Raw genomic sequence first — 20,204 nt, 5'->3', positions numbered from 1 at the left:
GATGGTTAGGCAAGAAAATACCTAATTTCTAAAAGTGGTATTTTCAAACACCGAATGTAAAAATCGCCCTCACTAAAAGATTCATTTTTATCATTCTGAGTTCAGGCATAATAAACGTTTTTTCTACCTTGTTCCCAGGGCCAGTTATGTTTAAACAAGCACCTTAATTCTGTCCTAATGGGGTCAGTTAGCCTTGCAATGGTGAAAAACGAAAGTGGCAGTATTTCACTATCGGGACATGCCTCACTCATCGGGCATGTCCTTCCTTTCGCATACAATGTACCCTGCCCACAGGGGTACCTTGAGCCTACCTTAGGGGTGACTAATATATGAAAAAGGGTGGGTTTGGGGACTGACAAGGGTGTGCACTTGCCAAGTCGACATGGGAGTCCCAGACTGCAATGGCACGTCTGAGTTGCATTTTACAGGCTGCTTTTGTGGGTGGCACAATCTGTGCCGCAGCCCACTAGCAGTATTTGATTTACAGGCCCTGAGGGCACACAATGCTCTATACTAGGGTCTGACAAGTAAATCAAATATGCCAATCATGTAATCACTAATCCATAACAACAATTTACAAAGGGAGCACTTGCACTTTGGCACTGAACAGCAGTGGCAAAGTGCCCAAAGCATCTAGACCAGCAAAACTGAATCCAACACACAGCAAAAACACAGGAGACAAAGGCAAAAAATGCAGGGGAGACCCATGCCCATGGTGCCAGGTCTAACCGCCTCGTCTTACTATATGGTCATGACTTGCAATATCCTTATAGTCTACTGCAAGGGGTAATGGATTTCATGTGTAAATCTATATCACTAAGCGTAACCTGGTCCTATATTGCCATCTCTGGGTTCTGGAGACTTTAAAAAAAAAAAAACACTCTATTCGGCTTCTTGGTTTATAAATGTCACCACAACCTCCAGGATGACAATATAGGACTGTACTACTTATATGTAGAGTATATCGCATAGATATGTAATATATTGGAATCTGAATGGTGTTGCATGTGGTGACCCAGTTTTCAGAGCTACCATCAGTGAAGCCTTACTGTACTTAATTGAAAACTAAATTGAGGGAATGACTTGGGTTCCGATATGGTATGCAATGAGAGAGGAACTTGGAGCCCAGAAGACTACCTTTGTAACACTCTTAGAAGCTATATGTCTCAACCTAAAATCCAAGAGTACTTGGTTTGAGTCTGATCATAAGATTAACGTCTCTGCATTGACAAACCAGGAACTACACTATGGTGAACTAGAAGCTTTATTAACGATAAACTTGTTATACTTATAGTAATTTATATGCAGCCTATTACGAGATAGGAAATCGGGTAGACACTGCTGGCATAAAAAATGAGGCAAGCTACAAGAAGGAACTAATGTAAGCGCAGTTCAAAAGCAACAATTAAGTTGTTCAAACATCAGACCAGTGAGTTGTGAATGACGTTATGCTTTTATTCTCACAAATTTAACATGTGAAACACAATGACTCCTCATTGCAAGATGAATATCTAGGACTACAGTTCCTTGCGATTACCTTGTAACTGCTGGAGGAACTTTGGTCTCAGACGGCGCGGTACGAAAGATATTTTCAGAATATGCACCTGTTAAATTGAAGTCTTCAGGGAGCTGTAAAAGAGAGAGGGAGCAGAGAAACTAATAGTTGAACTATTCTCTGAGGTTGAGATGACATGCCGTAAAGGAAGGATGTCAATGCCCCCCGCCCCCCCTTTGTGAATCTACATTTTTTAATTTTTTTAAAATAAGATCAGGCATGGTGGTCACAGTTCCTGTGATGGCATCTCACTGTGGTATTTTGAATTGTGTCTCCGAAATAATGATGAGAGAGGTTGGATTGTGACCCACTTCCATTCAGAATTTTGTAAAGTGATCTACTAATGCATAGGTAGGGTAAGAAAAATCTTTTCCGTGCGCAAAAAGTCGGTGTTCTATTTTTACGAATGGACATTTTTCAAATCGAGGCCTAAACTTAAAAAAAAAAAAATAAGATTCCAATTTGTGCATCTCTTTTGGTTTTGAATTGAATGCACAAATTATTAGATACTTTATTTGTTTTTGCATTCATGTTTCTGTATTACTTTGAAGTTCAAATTGTTTAAAGTTGGTCCCTAGCTTCCATTAATGATTCAGTGGCGGTTCACATACATCAAAAGGTTAAGAGCCACTTCTCTGAAGCATAATACATTACTGGGTATGAGCTTGTTTACTTTATAGCCCTCATCCACAATTTTTTTTATAGTTTAGGTTGAAGCAGAATTTAGCATGTATGTGTTCCCTCTCATCTTTGGCACTATAAGAACTCTGAGCAGTCTTCGAAAGCCATGCAGCACGTACTGTAACTCGCTTCTTGTATTGCAGGTTTTATGGTAGGATAGCAGAACATCCAGGTGATCATGATCCTGTGACTTTGGAAGCAATTCGAAAGAATGCAAAGGGCCTGGCTGCAATATCAGGAGAGCGGATCTGGGTGGAACTAAAAAAGATTTTGGTTGGCCGGCATCAAAATCACTTGATCCACATGATGTACAACCTGGGCATCGCGCCATACATGGGTATGTTGTCAGTCCCAATATTGTTTACAGTATAGCTCATATTTATAACCGTGTTAACCCCTTCGCTGCGGCGCAAATTCCGCCGCGGTGCTGGGGGGGGTACGGGGTGAGCGCGGCGCCGCCATGCTTGTGACGGAACCACGCCGTCATGAGTCACGGGCGAGCTGTGCTCATGACGGCGTGGTTCCGTCACGACTCCGCCCACTCAGTACTTCGCCCGCACAGGCGGGGAATTAGTGCCGCGTAGGCGGAGCGGCCGCAGCATGACGGAACCACGCCGTCATGAGCACACGCCACCCGTGACTCATGACGGCGTGGTTCCGTCATGAGCGTGGAAGGGGTTAATATCCCATCCTGGTCTGGAAATGTAATACATTAGGATATAAGTGTTTGAGGGATATTGTTAGACTTTTTACATGGCTACTTTTTTTTTATGTGATAATGTCTGGTACACTGGTGGGCCCTGTACATAGGTCATATTTTAATTATGTGGATAGTAGTGCTGGACTTTGAATTTAGTTGCTTTCATACTTAAACCTCTTGGGTGTTAAGTTTTGTGAGCAGGTCTTTGCATAGGTAAGCATTTCTGTATTATTGGTGGGTCAAACATTTAGCCTTTGTACAAAGGTGTTTCATTTAAAGTTGAGCTGTTATGGATTCTTGTGTGTGTGCAGTTGCCTACTTTATAGATTCAAAGTTTTGGTCTTTGTGTTTAGGATTTGTTTACAAGTGTTTACCATTGGTATGGTCTCCCTCCTTGCCGTCATTGCCTGAAGGCAGTAAAGCATAAATTGTGGTGCAGTGCACAGTTAGTTTATGCATCACTTCAAGGCTTCAGGAAAGCTTGTGATAGTCTCGATGAATATAATGGAGGCAATATTTGAAGGCTACTTTCACTCCACTCGATTCTGCACGACTGCTCTGTTGTTCAGATCACCTTTCATGTTTATTTATATTCGGTTTTGTTTACTTTTAATATTTTTACTCTTATTGCATGTGATCATTTATTAGACTATATTTACGTTCAGGTGGGTAACTTAACAAGAGCATCCAAGTTTTGACCGCTGGGTTAAATCTGTAAATAATTATCTTGGTATAGTCTTTCTCTCAGCTTTCTTTTAGCCTGAGTATTTGTATACTTTCTTGTCTCCCCATAGGGTTGCCTGCAAATAACTTACAAGAGTTTGACAAGGTCAGCAAGAATTTGGAGACCCTGGACCCAAAGCCCATGACTGTGCTGGCCTCCCTCCTCAAGCTCCAAGATGAAGTTCTTAAACTTGATTTGAGGCTGAAAATTTCTAAAGAAGAGAAGAACCTTGGGCTATTCCTTGTGAAGTATCGGAAAGATCTCATAAAGGGCACAGATGACACTGTACCTCTCAAGCCATACCAGGATTTCATCACTGATGTAAGTGTGTAGCTGTAGGGAATTCGAGTGATAGCCACAGGAAAGAACTCAGTGATGATATTTGCTGTGATTGAGTTCACAGAAGACCCAAACAATTTGACCAACAAAGGTGAACAAGCCTTTACTAGAAATCCTTTCCTCGTTCTAGGTAGTTTGCCATAGACCGCATGGTTTCTTGGAATGAATACATGTGGTGTTTGTATTGTATTGGCTTGCTCTTACACAATCTAATTGACACATATTCACACAGTTTCCTGATGTGGAAACCTTTCCATGCTTCGGACTGGCTTCAAGTGTTCTAGCAATGTTGAGTCCCATGCACTAGATGGCTTTGTGCGAAGCCGAACTCTCAATAGTGAAACTCTTATTGAAGTTTTTATCCAGTAAATCCTTTTCTCAGATTACTTTACCATTCAGTGATTTACTGATTGGTAAAAAGTTTGACTTCCACCTAATCTGAGTTTTCTAATGCCTTTCTTGTAACGCCATCAGTTACCCAGAATGTAAGAAAGTAAGGCTTTAGGTGTTTTCCATAATCTAGACTGGGTTTCTTGCGGAAAAAAGGTGGTTATGGAAAAAAGAAAATGGGCAAGAGTTAGGAGTCCCTTGTGCTTCCAAAACTCTGCCAGAAGTCTCCCATACTGTTACGGATTGGTAACTTGGTCGGCAAGGCCATTGTTCACATGAAGGCCAGAGCCTAGTGACTGGTTTGCACCTCCATTGGAGCTGACTTAGAGATGCTCGTTTCCGAGCTTGCTTATGTTCAGGGCAGCACTGAATTTAACAAGTTAATTTGCGATCTGGGAAGTTGTGGTATGACCATGCCAAGCATGGACCTTTGGCGCAGTGGTACTTTATTTGAGGAATAAAGGTTAGATTGCTGATAAGGTGAAGGTTTTGGATTGAGTAGGGGGTTCATTGCACTTGCTTCCCTGTCTCAAGTATATGCATTCATTGCTCGGTTTATTTCTTTCTCCATGTATTCAGTCCCGGGAACCTGATGCGCACAGCAAGATCTGCGAGCTCTTGAAATACCAAGGTCAACCAGAGCTGCTGAAAGAGATGAAGCATTGGTCAATCCCCCGCTTCCCTATCACCGGTCACGACTTGCGCCGATTAGGCATCTCCTCGGGGAAGGAGATTGGAACAGTTCTACAAGAGCTGCGAGATCAGTGGAAAAAAAGTGGATACCAGATGGAAAAAGAGGAACTTTTAAGTCATGTAAAGAAGAATACTGGTTGAAAGGCATACAGAGAAGACATTCGAAACGTTTGCAACCTGTTGTGCTCTTTAAGTTAATACTGACTGTAAAGGAGGGTAGAAGGAAAACGTCTAAAAGCTAAATATTCAAATCTTTATGGGATGCCAGAAAGCCATCTGCAATTAGGGTATATTGTCAGAGTTCTTCTGTGCCAGTATGTAAATCCAGATTCATATATGCTGCCAGAACTCTTAGTTCAAGTGTGAAAACAGCAGCTGTGCTCTGTGGAGGATTTTGATGCACTGAAACTGAGTATATGGGCGCTTACTATTGGTCTGTAGCTGTTTGGGGTCTTTGATGGAATGGCAGATGTTGATGCAGGTGCTCCTTCCTGTCAAAGAAAAGTGCATACTTAAACAGATGGGCACTTGTACAATTGGTCTGGTGTTCAGGATTGGAGTACTAAAAGACATGGAGACTCAGGTTACGAGGCAAAAAAAAATGTGGCAGTATCAAAGCTGTTTTTCCTCGTTTTTTGGAATTCAAAAGGTTACAAGGTGTGGCTAACTGCATGTGGCAGAAGACCTTGCTTCACATCAGCTTTGTTCAAGTAACAGAAATGTGGCTTCATGGTGCAATAGCTTCATTATTGCATGAACATGCACTTCACCCTAGGTATGTTGTTCCTGGGCATGCCATTCATGAGGCGTGAAGTGCATATACCTGATGCTCTGAGCTGTTGCATATCACATGTAATTCGAGAGCTAGAAGTAGGACATGTACTCAGAATAGTTCAGATGCCATTGAAACAAGTTGTCTACAGCTGGGGACCAAATTCGTGTCACTTCTGGTTCCAGGGTGTTTAGGCACTGTGAGGTTCCAGGGCTGTTTGGTCGCACCTGTTGGTCCCTGCAAAAAGGTGGTGGTCTACAACCTAGTAGAAAATCCGGTTCTCAAGCTTCACTGTGCTTTGCACAATGCTCCTCTCTTGCACAACTGTAAATCTTTTTAACCATCACCCTCACCTTCTGCTCTTTGCTTTGGGGCTCTATATCAGATGTGTACTAACCTGTTTTGTTAGGCTTTATTTGCTGACTCTGAGCAGTTTGAGATTCCAGCATTTAGCCGAGTACAGGCATACATCTGTTTTCGGCCTATCAGACCTCTGATAATCTGTTTCCTTATTGAGGAATGTAGCTTTGAAAAGCCCATTATTAATCTTGTTTATTAATTTGTGTTTAATTTGTAGGCCTTTGTCAAGCACACATACTTTTATTTCCGCTTCTGATTTTTCCCAGTTCTTATACATTGTGGCTTTAGCAGCATATAGACCACTTGAGAGCAGATAATGTTATTCTCTTGCAACCTCACGTTAAACATATTGAAAAACTATTTAACAGTCATCTCCCCATAAAACTCTGATCATTCCATTAACCCCTTCTGTGCCACGCCCTTTCCCCCTCCTGTGCCGGGCGTTACATTAGTGGGCGGGTTTCATGACGAGATAGTCTCGTCATGGGCACAGCGCGACCGTGCTCCATGACGAGACTATCTCGTCATGGGCACTGAAGAGGTTAAATATAAAGAAACTAAATTTTTATTCTAGTGAATTTCCTAAGACAGAATGAAGCCCCAATCTCTCCTCCTGAAGTCATATCTTTTTGGGGATATCATTAAAGTTCCTTGAAGAAATGTGTTAATATTGTAATGACTCTCCATACTTATGCATGCACACCCCTACCATTTCTGTGTTAAAATCGTGTTTGTTACCAAAGCAGATATTTTCTGTCTGAATACTAAGAAATCGTTCACAAAGCTCTAGTAGCTTCACAAGTGCCCCTTTTGAGGTGTGAGACGTACAATAGTTTGAGATTTACTGGATAAGCAAATGGTTTTGCTTTTTCAGTTGGTTCTTGCAGAAATCTACATTGGGGATGACCCTTCCTATTGCTGACTCAAATTTGCCTCATTCAGATTAAGTTCTGGGTCTTCCAGGAGTGGCTGTATGTATGTTAAACTAAATGTCATTCCCTACTGGTTTTGCAGTTTTATAGGGTTTATGATCTCATGGAATGCGCTATTTTGTGCCTGAACTACTCCGTCTAATTTTGAATCCAGCTTGCTCTGCAGCCACAAAAAAACGAAGTGCCTTGATTTACTATTCAACAGCTGTCACACCGCTGTCTTTGAAAATGGCTCACTAGGAGGACACCAAATCATTCTTTCAATGGATATTGGCCCTTCTTCCTCCCCAAATGATATGTTGTCCTTCAGGGTAAGTAGAACACACGTATATTAACTCCATTCCGAGTATCCTGCTTGGATGTTCTAATGAGTAGAATATCCAAGCAGCATACTAGTAGTTGTTCCTACAGAGTCCATAAATGATGGATTAGCAACAGGTTGGTTTAATATGTTGCAATTGTTAGTTTGTGTTGTCAAAGATTTTTAAAAAAAACCCACAGTAATGCTAACAATTAGGTTAATGAAGAGCTTGGCATACATCTGTGATCTCCACATTGTGCATCTAAAAATAAGTTACAGGTGTGCCAAGGTGAGGGTGCCCTGCTGACCCTGTATCAATAAATCAAGATCAACATTGAAACAAGATGTACATCTACCTTATATGTTTAGCAATATGTGACTGGAGATCGCATATAGGTATCTTACTTAATCTTATCAAACATCCACATGCACAATTAATTCTTGGTGTGATGTAGCAGTAATAACCCTGTCTTCCCCCCCCCCCCCCCCCCCCCCATTTCAATCTACTGACCATTTTGGATTGTGCCATTCCTGGGTAAATTACCCATTCCTCACATAGTCGTTACCTGTTCAGGTTAGTTTAAGGAGTCCTTTCAAGCAAAACTAGGTTCTCAATAGAAAGTAGCTGGTATTACATCAGTATTGACTTTGTTTGGGTCCAAGCAAGAACACTAGAATAACAGTGCTTCGGCCCTGGTACAGAGCGTGGATTTCTAGCGACAGCAGGGACATTAAATTCTGTAAATCCTTTACTACCAAAAAAGAATTTGCTTTCTTAGGTTTTAAAAAATTATTTTAGTTCTAAACCCCATTTGCATAGGTAGCAATTGACAACTAAACTTCTAAAGATCGCTTGTTGCAATATATTTCTTTTAATGCAAAATTAGTTCGTTGTTTTTATTTGCACAAATGCAGATGATGACATTCTTCTGTGTCAAAGACCAGGCTCTGTTTCTGATTACCCCTCTTCCGATGGTTGAAGTGCAAATGGAGGAGTACAACACATGAGGTCAGAGTTTAAATGGAGGAACCTTGTTGAATCTGTTTTCTTTCTTGTTCTGAGATTCTAGAATCAGGATAAAGATGTGACATCTGAATGGCCCTATGTAGCCATAGTCCCTACAGGAGACTGGAACACACTATTGTCATTAAAAGAGAGGATTTTGAGTGTAGCCTCTGGTCTTAATAGAAGGCTGCTTCGGGTAGGTCTGGTTTTCAGATTGGAGAATAGCACGAGTATGAAATGGGGGGGAAAAAACAAAAACGCATATCCTTACAAACTGGTGTTTTTCAAACTGACACCTGATAAGAAGTCAGAGGCAATAGTGCTACAAGCACAATTAACAGGAGGAAGTTTCACGGAACCCTGTTGTAGAAAGTGGGAAAGGCAGCAAAGAATGAGGTAAGAGAATACGCAAAAACGTCAGGGGGTGGGTCATAAAAAAAGTTTCTGTTTTGGACTTTATGATTTTAAAAGCAAAAAAATCCTATGCCCTACGTCTGCCATCAGATTATATGGTTTCCTAATTGCAGTACCACAATAGGTTGCATGTGTTGTTATTGTCTGACATGCCACACAAGCTGTCTCATATTGAGATATTGTACTCTTGTTCTTTGTAACCACTGAAATTGCTGAAATAAAATCTTCCATTACACTAGTTTGTGAACTTTTGTTCCACATAAACGTATCCATTTGAAATATCAGTATCCCCATCCGGAGCAGTTTATTTTACATATAGTTTAATAGTATAGCTGGTAGACTGAAAAACCATTCACTTTGTGATAAAAAGCAAGTGTATCTTGCCTAAGATGTCATATAGTCTAAATGAAATCCAAGATGGCTGACAAATCAAACAATAATTTTTAATCTTCCGATATATGCATCAAATTTGGCACAAAAGTTCATGCCCATTTTAGATTTATACTGTGACATCAAAAATATAAAACCAAGATGGCCCCCAATAAGGATGCCAGGAATAAGGATACACACACACTGCAGAAAAAGTAAACTTATAATTTGCATCATTTGAATCCTTACAACACATACTATGAACATCGTGTTAATAATGTTTTCATTGTAATTAAATAATACAAACCTATATTATATCCTGATAACATTACTATACTAAGAAACAATGATGATGCAAGTTTGTATACCGTCTTAATAGTAACAGTTTCCACTGCAAAAGCAAAGCTCTGTGCACGGGAGGCTCGCTTTTGAGCATTTGCATCTATTTCGGCACAACGTTTTACACCAACAAATACTTGTTTTGCCTGGCTTGCCAATGTGGTACCATCAATCTGCTTCCAGCCCCAATCATTCAAATTTAGAAATTCTTGCATGGGCTCTAAATTCTGGCTCCAAACATGGCCCCCTTGGTACGCAGATTGTTTATCATGTTGAAGAGCGTCTTGTGTAGGTAGGATGTTTTCACTAGTTCGCTTGCCACTTGCAAACATGAGTTGATTGGTGAACACCGTTTATTTCATGCAATGAACAAGTGTGGCTGTACATTAATACAATGAATCTCTCACCATTTCCAAAGTGAACAGAATCAACAGAGCTTGGATGATCTGACAGAAATTCAAATGTGGGAGTAGCAGAAGATGGTGCCATCCAGGTGTCATAAACTGCTTTCTTCCCTCTCCCAAGAGAAGCCAAAGTGGTGTTGCAACCTGTAACAGCATGGAAAAAGGGCAGAGATTCACAAATATCAACGCCCAAGCTTGCTGCAATACTGTGAGCTAGTATGTAGTGGAACATTTTTCCTCTACTAAATTCTAACCACAATTCTTGACATCCAGTGTTTTTTAAATTAGCAATTGTAAGAACTTCTACAAAGGTATCCACTGTGCGAGATCATTATTTTGACCTTCAGTTGCTGCATGGAAAGAATAAAGCATAACTCGTGTGTCCGCTTCCTCATGATTGCAAGGAGATATCATTTCAAAATTTGTAATTGGTGTGGAACTTGCAACTTTTTCCTGACAGGTGATGATTACTTGCTTCTTTTTTATGTTAATAAGTTGCATGCTCCTACTCAGTAAACCAAACAACTCTATCTTGTTTTTGTCTCATCTAAGGAAACTATGCCAGTCTTCAGGTACAGGAGTAATAGATTCAACTCACTTGTAAATACCATCACCACTTTTTTTTTTTTTTTCCTCTAACACTTTTGCTTGATACTTCTAGTAGTATATATCCAACATAATATCCAATTGTTTCAAATTCCTTACTTGAGTTTCTATGTATGCTATAAAAACTGTTGAAGCTTAATCATGAAATGTTTTACAAGACTTTGGAGATAACATATTTACTATAGTTGCACCATCTCATATATTTACATCCATCTCTGGAGCAGTGTTGTGTATGGTGGTACTTTTGGCAGCGCAGTCCAAGAGCTGCGACTTCTGTCCTTGTCTACATTTTCTATAGATGACGAAAAAGACGAATTCTCGTGCTTGAAAAATTCTTCCAAATGACCATTTCTTATCTGACACCCGATTATATAATCTACTAAACAGATTGCAATTCCGTTTTAATGACGCTAGTTTGTCCTTGGACTCAGAAGTTTTATGCAGACTGGTGCTGAGCAATTTAAGTTTGTTCATTTGTATAGTCTCTGTTATGGGCTTTAAACACGTTTGCATCATCTCATGAAAATTGGAGTTCTATTGCGCTGTACATATTTCATCTGCTGTTTTCACCAACGTGATAACCGCAGCAGGAATAACTTAGTAGCTGTCCAGATTACCTCTCTCCTCCATAAACTGATTACCAACTTCCTCAATTGTATACAGTAGAGATTTGACCTCTTTTGTGAAAGACTTTTGTACACTATGTATTTGTTCATGGTGGCAAAGGTTTTTTTTTGTGGTGGGGGGCATCCACAAATATTTGTTCAAATCCATTTATAACTCTGGAAATCTCTGACCCAGATATCATCCATCTTCTGAGAGCTTCTGGATTTTCTGTGAGATGGCAGCACCACCATCTCCCTTGAAGATAGCATTTTCCCGCTCATGATTTTGATCTAGAGCAATTGATGAGAGTTCGCGGTTGCTTTCTGAAAGAGACACATTAGTGATAGATTCCTTACCTTAGAATTACCCCCAGGCGTCAGACTGGATCCGGAAAGTTTTTGTCAGCAGTACCCCTGTGCGTTGGAAGGTGGCGCTGTGAGGCTCCGCGTCCGTCGTAGGCGTCATGAACGGCGGGATGAAGTTGCGGCAGCTACTTAGACGCCACAATCGCGCGCTGATGTCAGTTCTTTCTTTTTCCGCGCCAGCAAGCGCAGATCTGGAGAGAGCGGTACCCCCAGTCAATTTTTGAATGAGTTTTTGGGACTTTCTCTGGTCCCCTTTTTTTTGTAATTTTTTTTTTTTTTTTTGTAATTTTTTTTTTGTGTGTGTGTCTATCGACTCCTGGTGCGGTAGGGATGCCCGGTTTTATATCTTGCGAAGTTTGTCCCCGCATGATGTCGGTGACGGACCCACACCGCGAGTGTCTCTACTGCCTGGGGCGCGACTATGACCCCAGGTCGTGCCCCGAATGCCGGGCCATGGCTCCAAAAACTTTGTGGGAGTGGTCCCGAAAGTTGCTTGAGGCCCGGGAGCCGCCATCATCGTTAGACAAAGTCTTCACACTCTGGGTCAGGTAAGACGAAGCACAAGAAGTCGGAGAAGCGACGTCGCTCTTCGCCTTTCCCTAGCCTGTTGCGCGACATGGCTGATGGTGCTGGTAGTGCCAGCCCCACGGCTCCAGCGGAGCCCGTGCAGTTGCTGATGGCCTACCAGTCTTTCCCGGGTCCAGGACTTCCTGTCAGCCATGGCTCACCCTTTTGGCCCGTTGGGCCCCACCGGCATGCCTTCGGGCCCCGTGGGGTCGACTGGGGTTCCTCGCCCTTTTTAGTCTGCTTCGGCCCAGATGTCGACTGCTCCGGCATTGGCGCAGCGAGACCCCCATGGATCCATGCATGTGTCACAGCCGACATTGGTTGACCTCGTACGACCGACGGCACCGCCGCTGGCGTCGGCCGGCCACCCGGCTGATGTTGTCCCCGGCTTCCACCCCGACATGGAGACGGTGCTGGACCGGTGTCGATCGACGCCTATGGGGAATTTCTGTCCCCTTCTCCATCCTCCTCCTTCTTTTCCGTTACGGATGACGGGGAGGACTGGGAGGGGTCTGAAGACCCTATCGCAGCCCAATGCGAGTAAGACCCGGACTGGGCAGAGAATTTGGAGGACGCAGTTGGACTGGATTTTTCTCCAGAACTTGGTGCACAGTCTTTTTTGACCGTGGCTACGAAGGAGGGCGGTACCTATTCAGTGGTTTTGCGTAGGGCAGCTGAGGCTCTCCACCTCAAGCTCCCCACAGTGGCCGTCAGGACTAATCTCCTGACAGAAGTGCTTCAGCTGACTGCTTCCTCTACGGAGCCGCTGCTGCCCTTCAATGACGCGCTTTCAGACGTTCTTTTGGGCATCTGGTCCAGGCCCAAGACTGGCTCCTGTGGATAGGAACGTGGCCCGACAGCATCGCCGAGCCCCGGGTGACCCCATGTTCCTCTCCCAACACCCTACCCCTGAGAGCTTGGTTGTCCAAGCCTCTGCATCAAAGAGCGCATTCCCTTCCGCACCTCCGGACAGGGAATCCAAGAAACTGGAGCAGTTTGGGAAGAAGATTTTCTCTTCCGCCAGTTCAGGAATGCGGTCTGTGAACACCGCATGACTCTTGGGCCGTTATTCCCACTCGGTGTCGGATACAGTGGCGCAGGTGCTGCCTCAGTGTCCGCAGGAGGCCCGGACTGTACTCTCCCAAGCTATTGCTGAAGGGAGAGATGCAGCCAAGTTCACAATTCGTTGTGGTCTTGACACCGCCGACTCGCTGGGCAGAGCGATTTCCACGACCATGGCGCCACGCCGTTACACCTGGCTGAGGACAACTGGCTTTTCAGGGGATGTCCAGAACACTCTGATGGACATGCCTTTTGATGGCACTCGCCTTTTTGGGGACAAGGCAGATAGTGCGTTGGAGCGCTTTAAGGACTCGCGGGCTACGGCCAAGTCCCTCGGCCTTTCAGCCATGCGCACTCCTTTGGCTTCTGCCTTTCGTGGCCAAGGAAGAGGTGCCCAAACACGTTTGTTTTAGAGCCACAGGCCTGCACAGCAACAGTCTCAGCGCAGCTGTAGACGTGGGACCCGCCGAGGTGGGTCACGGGGCCAGCGGGCGGGTCAGGCCACCACTGCCTCCAAACCTTCCTAGTCTGGTGTTTCAGGCCCATCAAACGCCAGTGGGCGGCAGGATTTGCCATCACCTCCCCCACTGGCGCACCATCACTTCGGACAGGGGGGTTTTAAAGATAGTCCGAAGGGGCTACTCCCTCCCCTTCGAGTCTACCCCTCCAGCCATGCCACCTAAATTCCACCGCATGTCGGGAGATCACTTGACACTTCTCCAGCAGGAAGTTACAGCCCTCTTGGCCAAGGGGGCCATTGAGCGCATTCTGACACCAGAAGTGGGTCGTGGTTGTTATTCCCAATACTGCCTGGTTCCAAAGAAGGACACGCGTCCTATCTTGGACCTTCGGAACATCAACCGCTTCCTCCGGAAGGAGAAGTTCAAGATGCTCACATTTGCTCAGGTCTTGTCTGCCCTAGACCTGCAAGACTGGATGGTAGCGTTGGACTTACAGGACGATTACTTTCATATCCCCATCCTGCCAGCCCACCGGCATTACCTGAGGTTCACGGTAGGCCACGAGCACTTTCAGTTCACCGTGCTCCCTTTCGGCCTTACCAGCGCCCCTCGAGTGTTCAGGAAAGTGATGGCGGCGGTCGCAGCTCATCTGCGCAGATCAGGGGTTTCAGTCTTCCCCTATCTCGACGACTGGTTGTTGAAGGCGGGTTCACCCCAGGCAGTCGTCTTCCACCTCCAGACTAGGGCCGACCTCCTGCATTTGCTGGGGTTCTCCATCAACTTGCTGAAGTCTCACCTGATTCCCTCTAAGGAAGCTCCTCTTCATTGGAGCAGTTCTGGACAAGGTGCGGTTTCGGGTTTATCCTCCCGAACAGCGAGTCTGGGACATTCTGACTATGATTCCGATCTTCTGGCCCTTGTCCTGGGTTTCGGTCAGGATGACCTTGAGGCTGCTGGGCCTCATGGCCTCCTGCATCCTGCTGACCAATCGTGCCAGATGTCATATGCGGGCTCTGCAGTGGGACTTGAAGTTCCAGTGGGCGCAGCATCAGGGACCCTGTCTGGGTACGTCCAGAACTCAGAGGGCACTGCACAACAATTGAAGTGGTGGCTCACGAACCAGCATTGGGTCAGCGTCAGATCACTCTCCCTTCCCCAACCGGAGCACACAGTGGTGACCGATGCGTCCCTCTTGGGATGGGGTGGCCACATGGGAGAGGCGGAGATCAGAGACCTCTGGTCTCGGACGGAGTCCAGGCTCCATATCAACCTTCTGGAGCTCCGGGCGATTCTACCTGCACTAAAGGCATTCCTTCCCTCTGACAAGGGGAGAGTAGTTCAGGTGTTCAGAGAACACCACTGCCATGTGGTACTGCAAGAAGCAAGGCGGGGTGGGGTCGTGGACCCCATGTCAAGAGGCCCTGCATCTTTGGACATGGCTGGAACATCAAGGCATTTCCTTGGTGGTTCAACACTTGGCAGGTTCTTTGAAAGCCAGGGCGGACAAACTCAGCCGCAGGTGCATGATGGATTATGATTGGCGGTGCATGATGGATCATGATTGGCGTCTTCACTCGGAGGTGGCGCATGGTCTCTTTCAACAGTGGGGAGAGCCTTGGTTAGATCTATTCGCCAGTGAAGAGAACGCGCAATGTCAGCAGTTTTGCGCGTTGGAATTTCCAAGGCGGCACTCGCTTGGTGACACTTGCGGTTTATTGTACGCCATTCCGCCTATACCACTTCTACCCAGAGTGCTGAAGAAGATCAGGCGTGACCGGATCCAAGTCATTCTTGTGGCCCCGGACTGTGCTCGAAGAGTTTGGTATCCCGAGCTATTCAGTATGACTGTGGATCCCCTGATCCGACTGCCTCTTCGGGAGCATCTTCTTTCGCAGCAGCAGAGGACAGTCCTCCACCTGAACCTGTCCAGCCTCCTCCTCCTTGCATGCAGATTGAGCGGCTACAGTTGGTTCCATTTGACTTGCCTCCTGAATTCTGTGATATCATTCTGGCAGACAGGCGTCCCTCCACTAAATCCGTATATGCCTGCAGGTTGAACAAATTTGTGGCAAAGACTGTGGATCCCCTTTCTGCCCCTCTTTCAGAAGTCCTTTTGTTCCTTCCTTCTTTCTTTGGCCAGGCAGAGCTGTGCTCTGGGCACTATTAAGGGCTACCTTTCTGCAATTTCAGCCTTTCTCTGGCTCCCTGATCAGCCCTCTCTTTACAAGTCCCCTATTGTAAATAGATTTATCAAAGGCATTACTCACCCTTTCCCTCCTATTCTTTTTGTGATGCCGCAGTGGGACTTTAATCTGGTTCTTACCTATTTGATGTGTGCTCACTTTGAGCCGCTGCACAACTGTCCTCTTCGTTTATTGACTTTGAAGACTACTTTCCTGGTTGCCATCACCTCCGCTAGGCGCATGAGTGAGCTCCAGGGTCTTTCCTGTAAACCTCCTTTTCTGTCTGTTCATCCGGACAAGGTTGAGCTCTGCACTTGTCCTTCCTTTTTGCCAAAGGTTATTACTGCCTTCCATATCGGGCAATCTATCACCTTGCCCACTTTCTTTCCGCCTCCGCACTCTTCCAGAGAGGAAGAGAGGCTCCACCGTCTGGACCTAAAACGTGCACTATCATTTTACCTGAATCGCACACAACAGTTCCGGGTGCATGACCAGCTCTTTGTTGGCTACGTAAGTGCCAAGAAAGACTGGGCTGAACACAAGAGAACTAGCTCCCGCTGGGTTGTATTGTGTATAAAAGCCTGTTATTCTTTGGCTAAGAAGGAGCCTCCGGTGGGGGCTGCGCGCCCATTCCACCAGGGCGACAGCAGCTACTACCGCATTGGGATGTGGGGTCCCCCTGCAAGACATCTGTCAGGTAGCCACGTGGGCCTCGCTGCACACTTTTACTAAGCATTCTTGCCTTGACAGCCAAGTCTGGAGAGACGGCTTCTTTGGCCATTCTGTTCTCTGCGACTTTCTGGTGTGATCTTGGTTCGCAGACCCACCACCGGGGTTGCTATTGCTGGGTTATCTATTCTAAGGTAAGGAATCTATCACTAATGTGTCTTTCAGACGCACACGTTGCTTACCTTCGGTAACGATATATCTGTAAGAGACATTAGTTAGTGATCGATTCCGTGCTGCCCCACCCATCCTCCCCGTTCTACGAACTGATTTCTAGGGTTAAGATCCTCCCTTTCAGGGCCCTAGTGTCAATGCACTAGTGGTCAGTATCTTGCATGGCTCTGCGTTCCTGGTGCGGAAATTTGTGTACAGAACTGATGTCTGCGCGTGAGGGTGGTGTCTAAATAGCTGCCGCGACGTCATCCCGGTGGATGCGGAGCCGCACAAAGCCACCTTCCGATGCACAGGGGTACTGCTGACAAAAACTTTGCGGATCCAGTCTGACGCCTGGGGGTAATTCTAAGGTAAGGAATCTATCACTAACTAATGTCTCTTACAGATATATTGTTACCGAAGGTAAGTAACTTGTGCTTTGTTGACAAACTTTCATTTACAAAACTAAGTGAATGTGTGGGTGGTGTTCTGCTAGTGTTGCCATGTCGCGAATGTGGAGAGAAAACCATCGAGAATGACCATGATTTTGTAGCAAACCTCCATGAAACCATCTGATCAAGTACTGGTACGTACAAATCAAAGATATCCTCTCAAATTGAACAAATTCAAATATCTGCAGAGCCATAACAATTGCCCAAAATTGGAAGTGTGTGTGCTCGTTCAATTTCCACTTAATCCAGTTAGAAAACTCCCTTATTTCTTCATTGGACTGTCTACATTCAAGATAACTTCGATAAGCCTTCCTCTGTAATATGTATAGCGCAGCGAAAGTAATTTGATGAGCATGACATGAGCGGAATACCTGAGAAACCTTCAATATAGCATCAGCTTTGTGTATGCTAGTGATATAAGCTTGCACAAACCTACTGGTTCATCCTCAGTTTGAAAGCCATCTCCAAATACTCAAAGAAAGTCATTTTGATATGGTGTCCCCCAACCCTTGACCCCACCCGTCACAACTTATTTATCTACACCATATAGATGTGGTACATACCATTGAATTTGTTTTGCTAGGGCAAAGAGAGGTTGGTCCATTGAAATAATAGGTGTTTTTCCTGGATTAAGATAATGAACAGACTGTTTAAAGACTTTCATGCAATGCAGGACAATGGATTAAGCACTTTCTGTGAACAGGGTCAGCAATGCAGTAGTTGACAGTGTTCAATTGATAGGTGGTAGAAATGATGCATGATAGGCGGCCCAAGATCTGTTTTCATCAGAAGAAATATTTCCACTCTAAACATTGGGCATCACTCTTTCAAGCCATTTATAGTCATAGTTGTCAGCAGCTTCAATGATATCCCTTCGGCGATCAACTACTACAGATAGTAATGGAACTTGATAATCTGTATTGTTCATTGAAGCTGGTTCGATATTAGTATATAGTGGTGGAAGATTTGCATTTGCCATATTAGGATTAATCACCACAATACCACAATCAATTCCTTCTTGTTTTTGGGTGCTGTCAGTTATTGCTGTTCCATGGAAGGAGTCTTTAGCTGACATGGAACTTGGGTTGTGATATATGTTAACAATGTTTTTACTTGCAACTTCAGTTTTGGTGGACACACAACTTGTTCACTCTCATACAGTGTGCAAATGTTATTTTCTAAGTCATCAGATATTTGAAAAACCCTATCATATGAAATACAAATTTACAAGTTTATGGAACTTGTCTATAAGTTCTTGATTTCTCATTTGACTGTGGATAGAAAGAGTAATGTACATAGAGGAGTTTCTTTGTTGCAGTTATGTCTAGGAACTGAAGGAGAGTCTGTTTTCGAATTCTTTACACTGTTAAAACCTAAGTAATTCGGAAATGGACAATGCTGTATTGGTAGTGGCTGTTTCACAAGAATATTGATCTTATGTTGGATCCATCAACTATCATTTTAACAAGGGCAAGAAGCGATTCTGATATTGATCGACTTCTACATCCTCCCCAAACATTCCATTTAAGTTTTCAGCATCATGCATATTCTAACAATGATTTCTGCTTTAGCAATATTAACGGTGTCAGATCCTGACTTTTTGCAGGCAATTATGAATGTGGATCCTACGCCATCTTCGACAGCTAACTGAACATCTCTTCCTTCATTGTATGGCTTCAAACATTGTATTTTTGAGAATTTGCTCTTTTAGTCTTGCTGAGTTAACCTTACCTGCAGTGGAATCAAGCTGCTTTACTTGGCTTGTGGGTTTACTAAGTCACTGAGTTTGAAAATTGTTTTAACCTCACACATTCTTGAATCTTTAAGACAAGATACTAACATGGCTTGAGCTATACCTTCTAATGGGGTTTCACTAGCTGATTAGTTTTTATTATTTTGTACACTGCATACCCTGTCATAGAGCCCAACTAAACTTGTATGATGGTCCTGTGTGTGCATATCACCCATTGCCAATATTGCAATAAGGGCTGTATCTTGCAATGCCTTTGCACACTGATGAACATTAAGATTCTCATTATCTGATTTCACTTTATGCCTTACAGATGTATCTGATTCATTGCAAAAGAAACATGCTGTTCGAGGCATATGAGCTGCAGATTATACACTGTGCATAGATCGCCTTCTGGTGTTGGGCCCGGATGTTTGCAGTTTGTTTTTCCTCTTGGAAAGTCTTTGGAAGTCACGAAGTCGGTGACTCCTCCTTTGGTTCGTATTGCGCATGGGCTTCGGCTCTATCCTCAGATTGTTTTTTTCTGCCATCGGGCTCCGATGTAATACTTCGCGCTCCGGTTCCGAACTTTTCCAGTTCAACGATCGACGCAAAAATCCTCGCTCCTCGAGCTCCTTCAGATAATAAATCATCTTAATCACCTTCTCTTCGGCACTTCTTCGATTCCGGTCGTCGACGGCGGCCTTCGGGCCTATTCCGGCTCTGGTCTCGGCTGATGGAAAGAACTCCCTTCAAGAAGTGCCCTCGATGTGGGTCCAAGTATCCCCACACTGATCTTCATGAGGTGTGCAACCTCTGCCTCTCCCCTGAACACGAGGCCCGAGACTGTCCCGCCTGCAAGTCTTTTCGCTCTAAAAAGACTATTCGAGATCGACGGGCTAGACGCAACATGGCGCACTCCTCGACCTCCGCTCCAGTCGACATCTTCGGGGACGACGTCGAAGCTCCGGGACAGCAGAACATCGAAGAAGAGGACGACTACCTCGTCAGTGCTTCCGAGGCCGACGACTCAGATGTGGAGGACATCACCCCGGCGCAGAGGGTCGTGAGTACAATATCCCCTCCCACACCCACGCCGATACCCAAAAAGGCTTAGGTCACACCTTCGCGGCTAGGCAAGACCAAGGATACTGCTTCTCACACCCCACCTTCGGGCCCGGTAAAGAAGCCTATTAAGCCTTCCGGCAGCTCGGGCTCGAGCCAGCCGACCAGCGGTACCGAAAAACACACTTCGGCACCGAAGAAAAGATCGGCCTCCATCTCCACACCGAACCCAGTACCAAAGCCTTCGGCG

The 20,204-nt window shown here is 44.7% G+C and overlaps 1 protein-coding gene across 1 annotated transcript in view; it reads left to right on the top strand.

Annotated features, from left to right (window-relative positions):
- The window catches only part of TRNT1 (tRNA nucleotidyl transferase 1), a 38,479-nt gene extending 29,374 nt beyond the window's left edge, over nucleotides 1-9,105 (top strand). Inside the window, exons 6-8 of the mRNA XM_085624517.1 lie at nucleotides 2,380-2,573; nucleotides 3,731-3,981; nucleotides 4,969-9,105. Of these exons, the coding sequence (XP_085480643.1) occupies nucleotides 2,380-2,573; nucleotides 3,731-3,981; nucleotides 4,969-5,223 (700 nt within the window). The 3' untranslated portion in view covers nucleotides 5,224-9,105. The remainder of the gene's footprint in view (nucleotides 1-2,379; nucleotides 2,574-3,730; nucleotides 3,982-4,968) is intronic.
- The last annotated feature ends 11,099 nt before the right edge of the window (nucleotides 9,106-20,204 follow it).

Source organism: Triturus cristatus, chromosome 9 (genome assembly GCF_964204655.1).
Source record: "Triturus cristatus chromosome 9, aTriCri1.1, whole genome shotgun sequence".
In the NCBI taxonomy this organism is placed as follows: Eukaryota; Metazoa; Chordata; class Amphibia; order Caudata; family Salamandridae; genus Triturus; species Triturus cristatus.
This window is presented reverse-complemented; position numbering and strand designations above follow the sequence as displayed.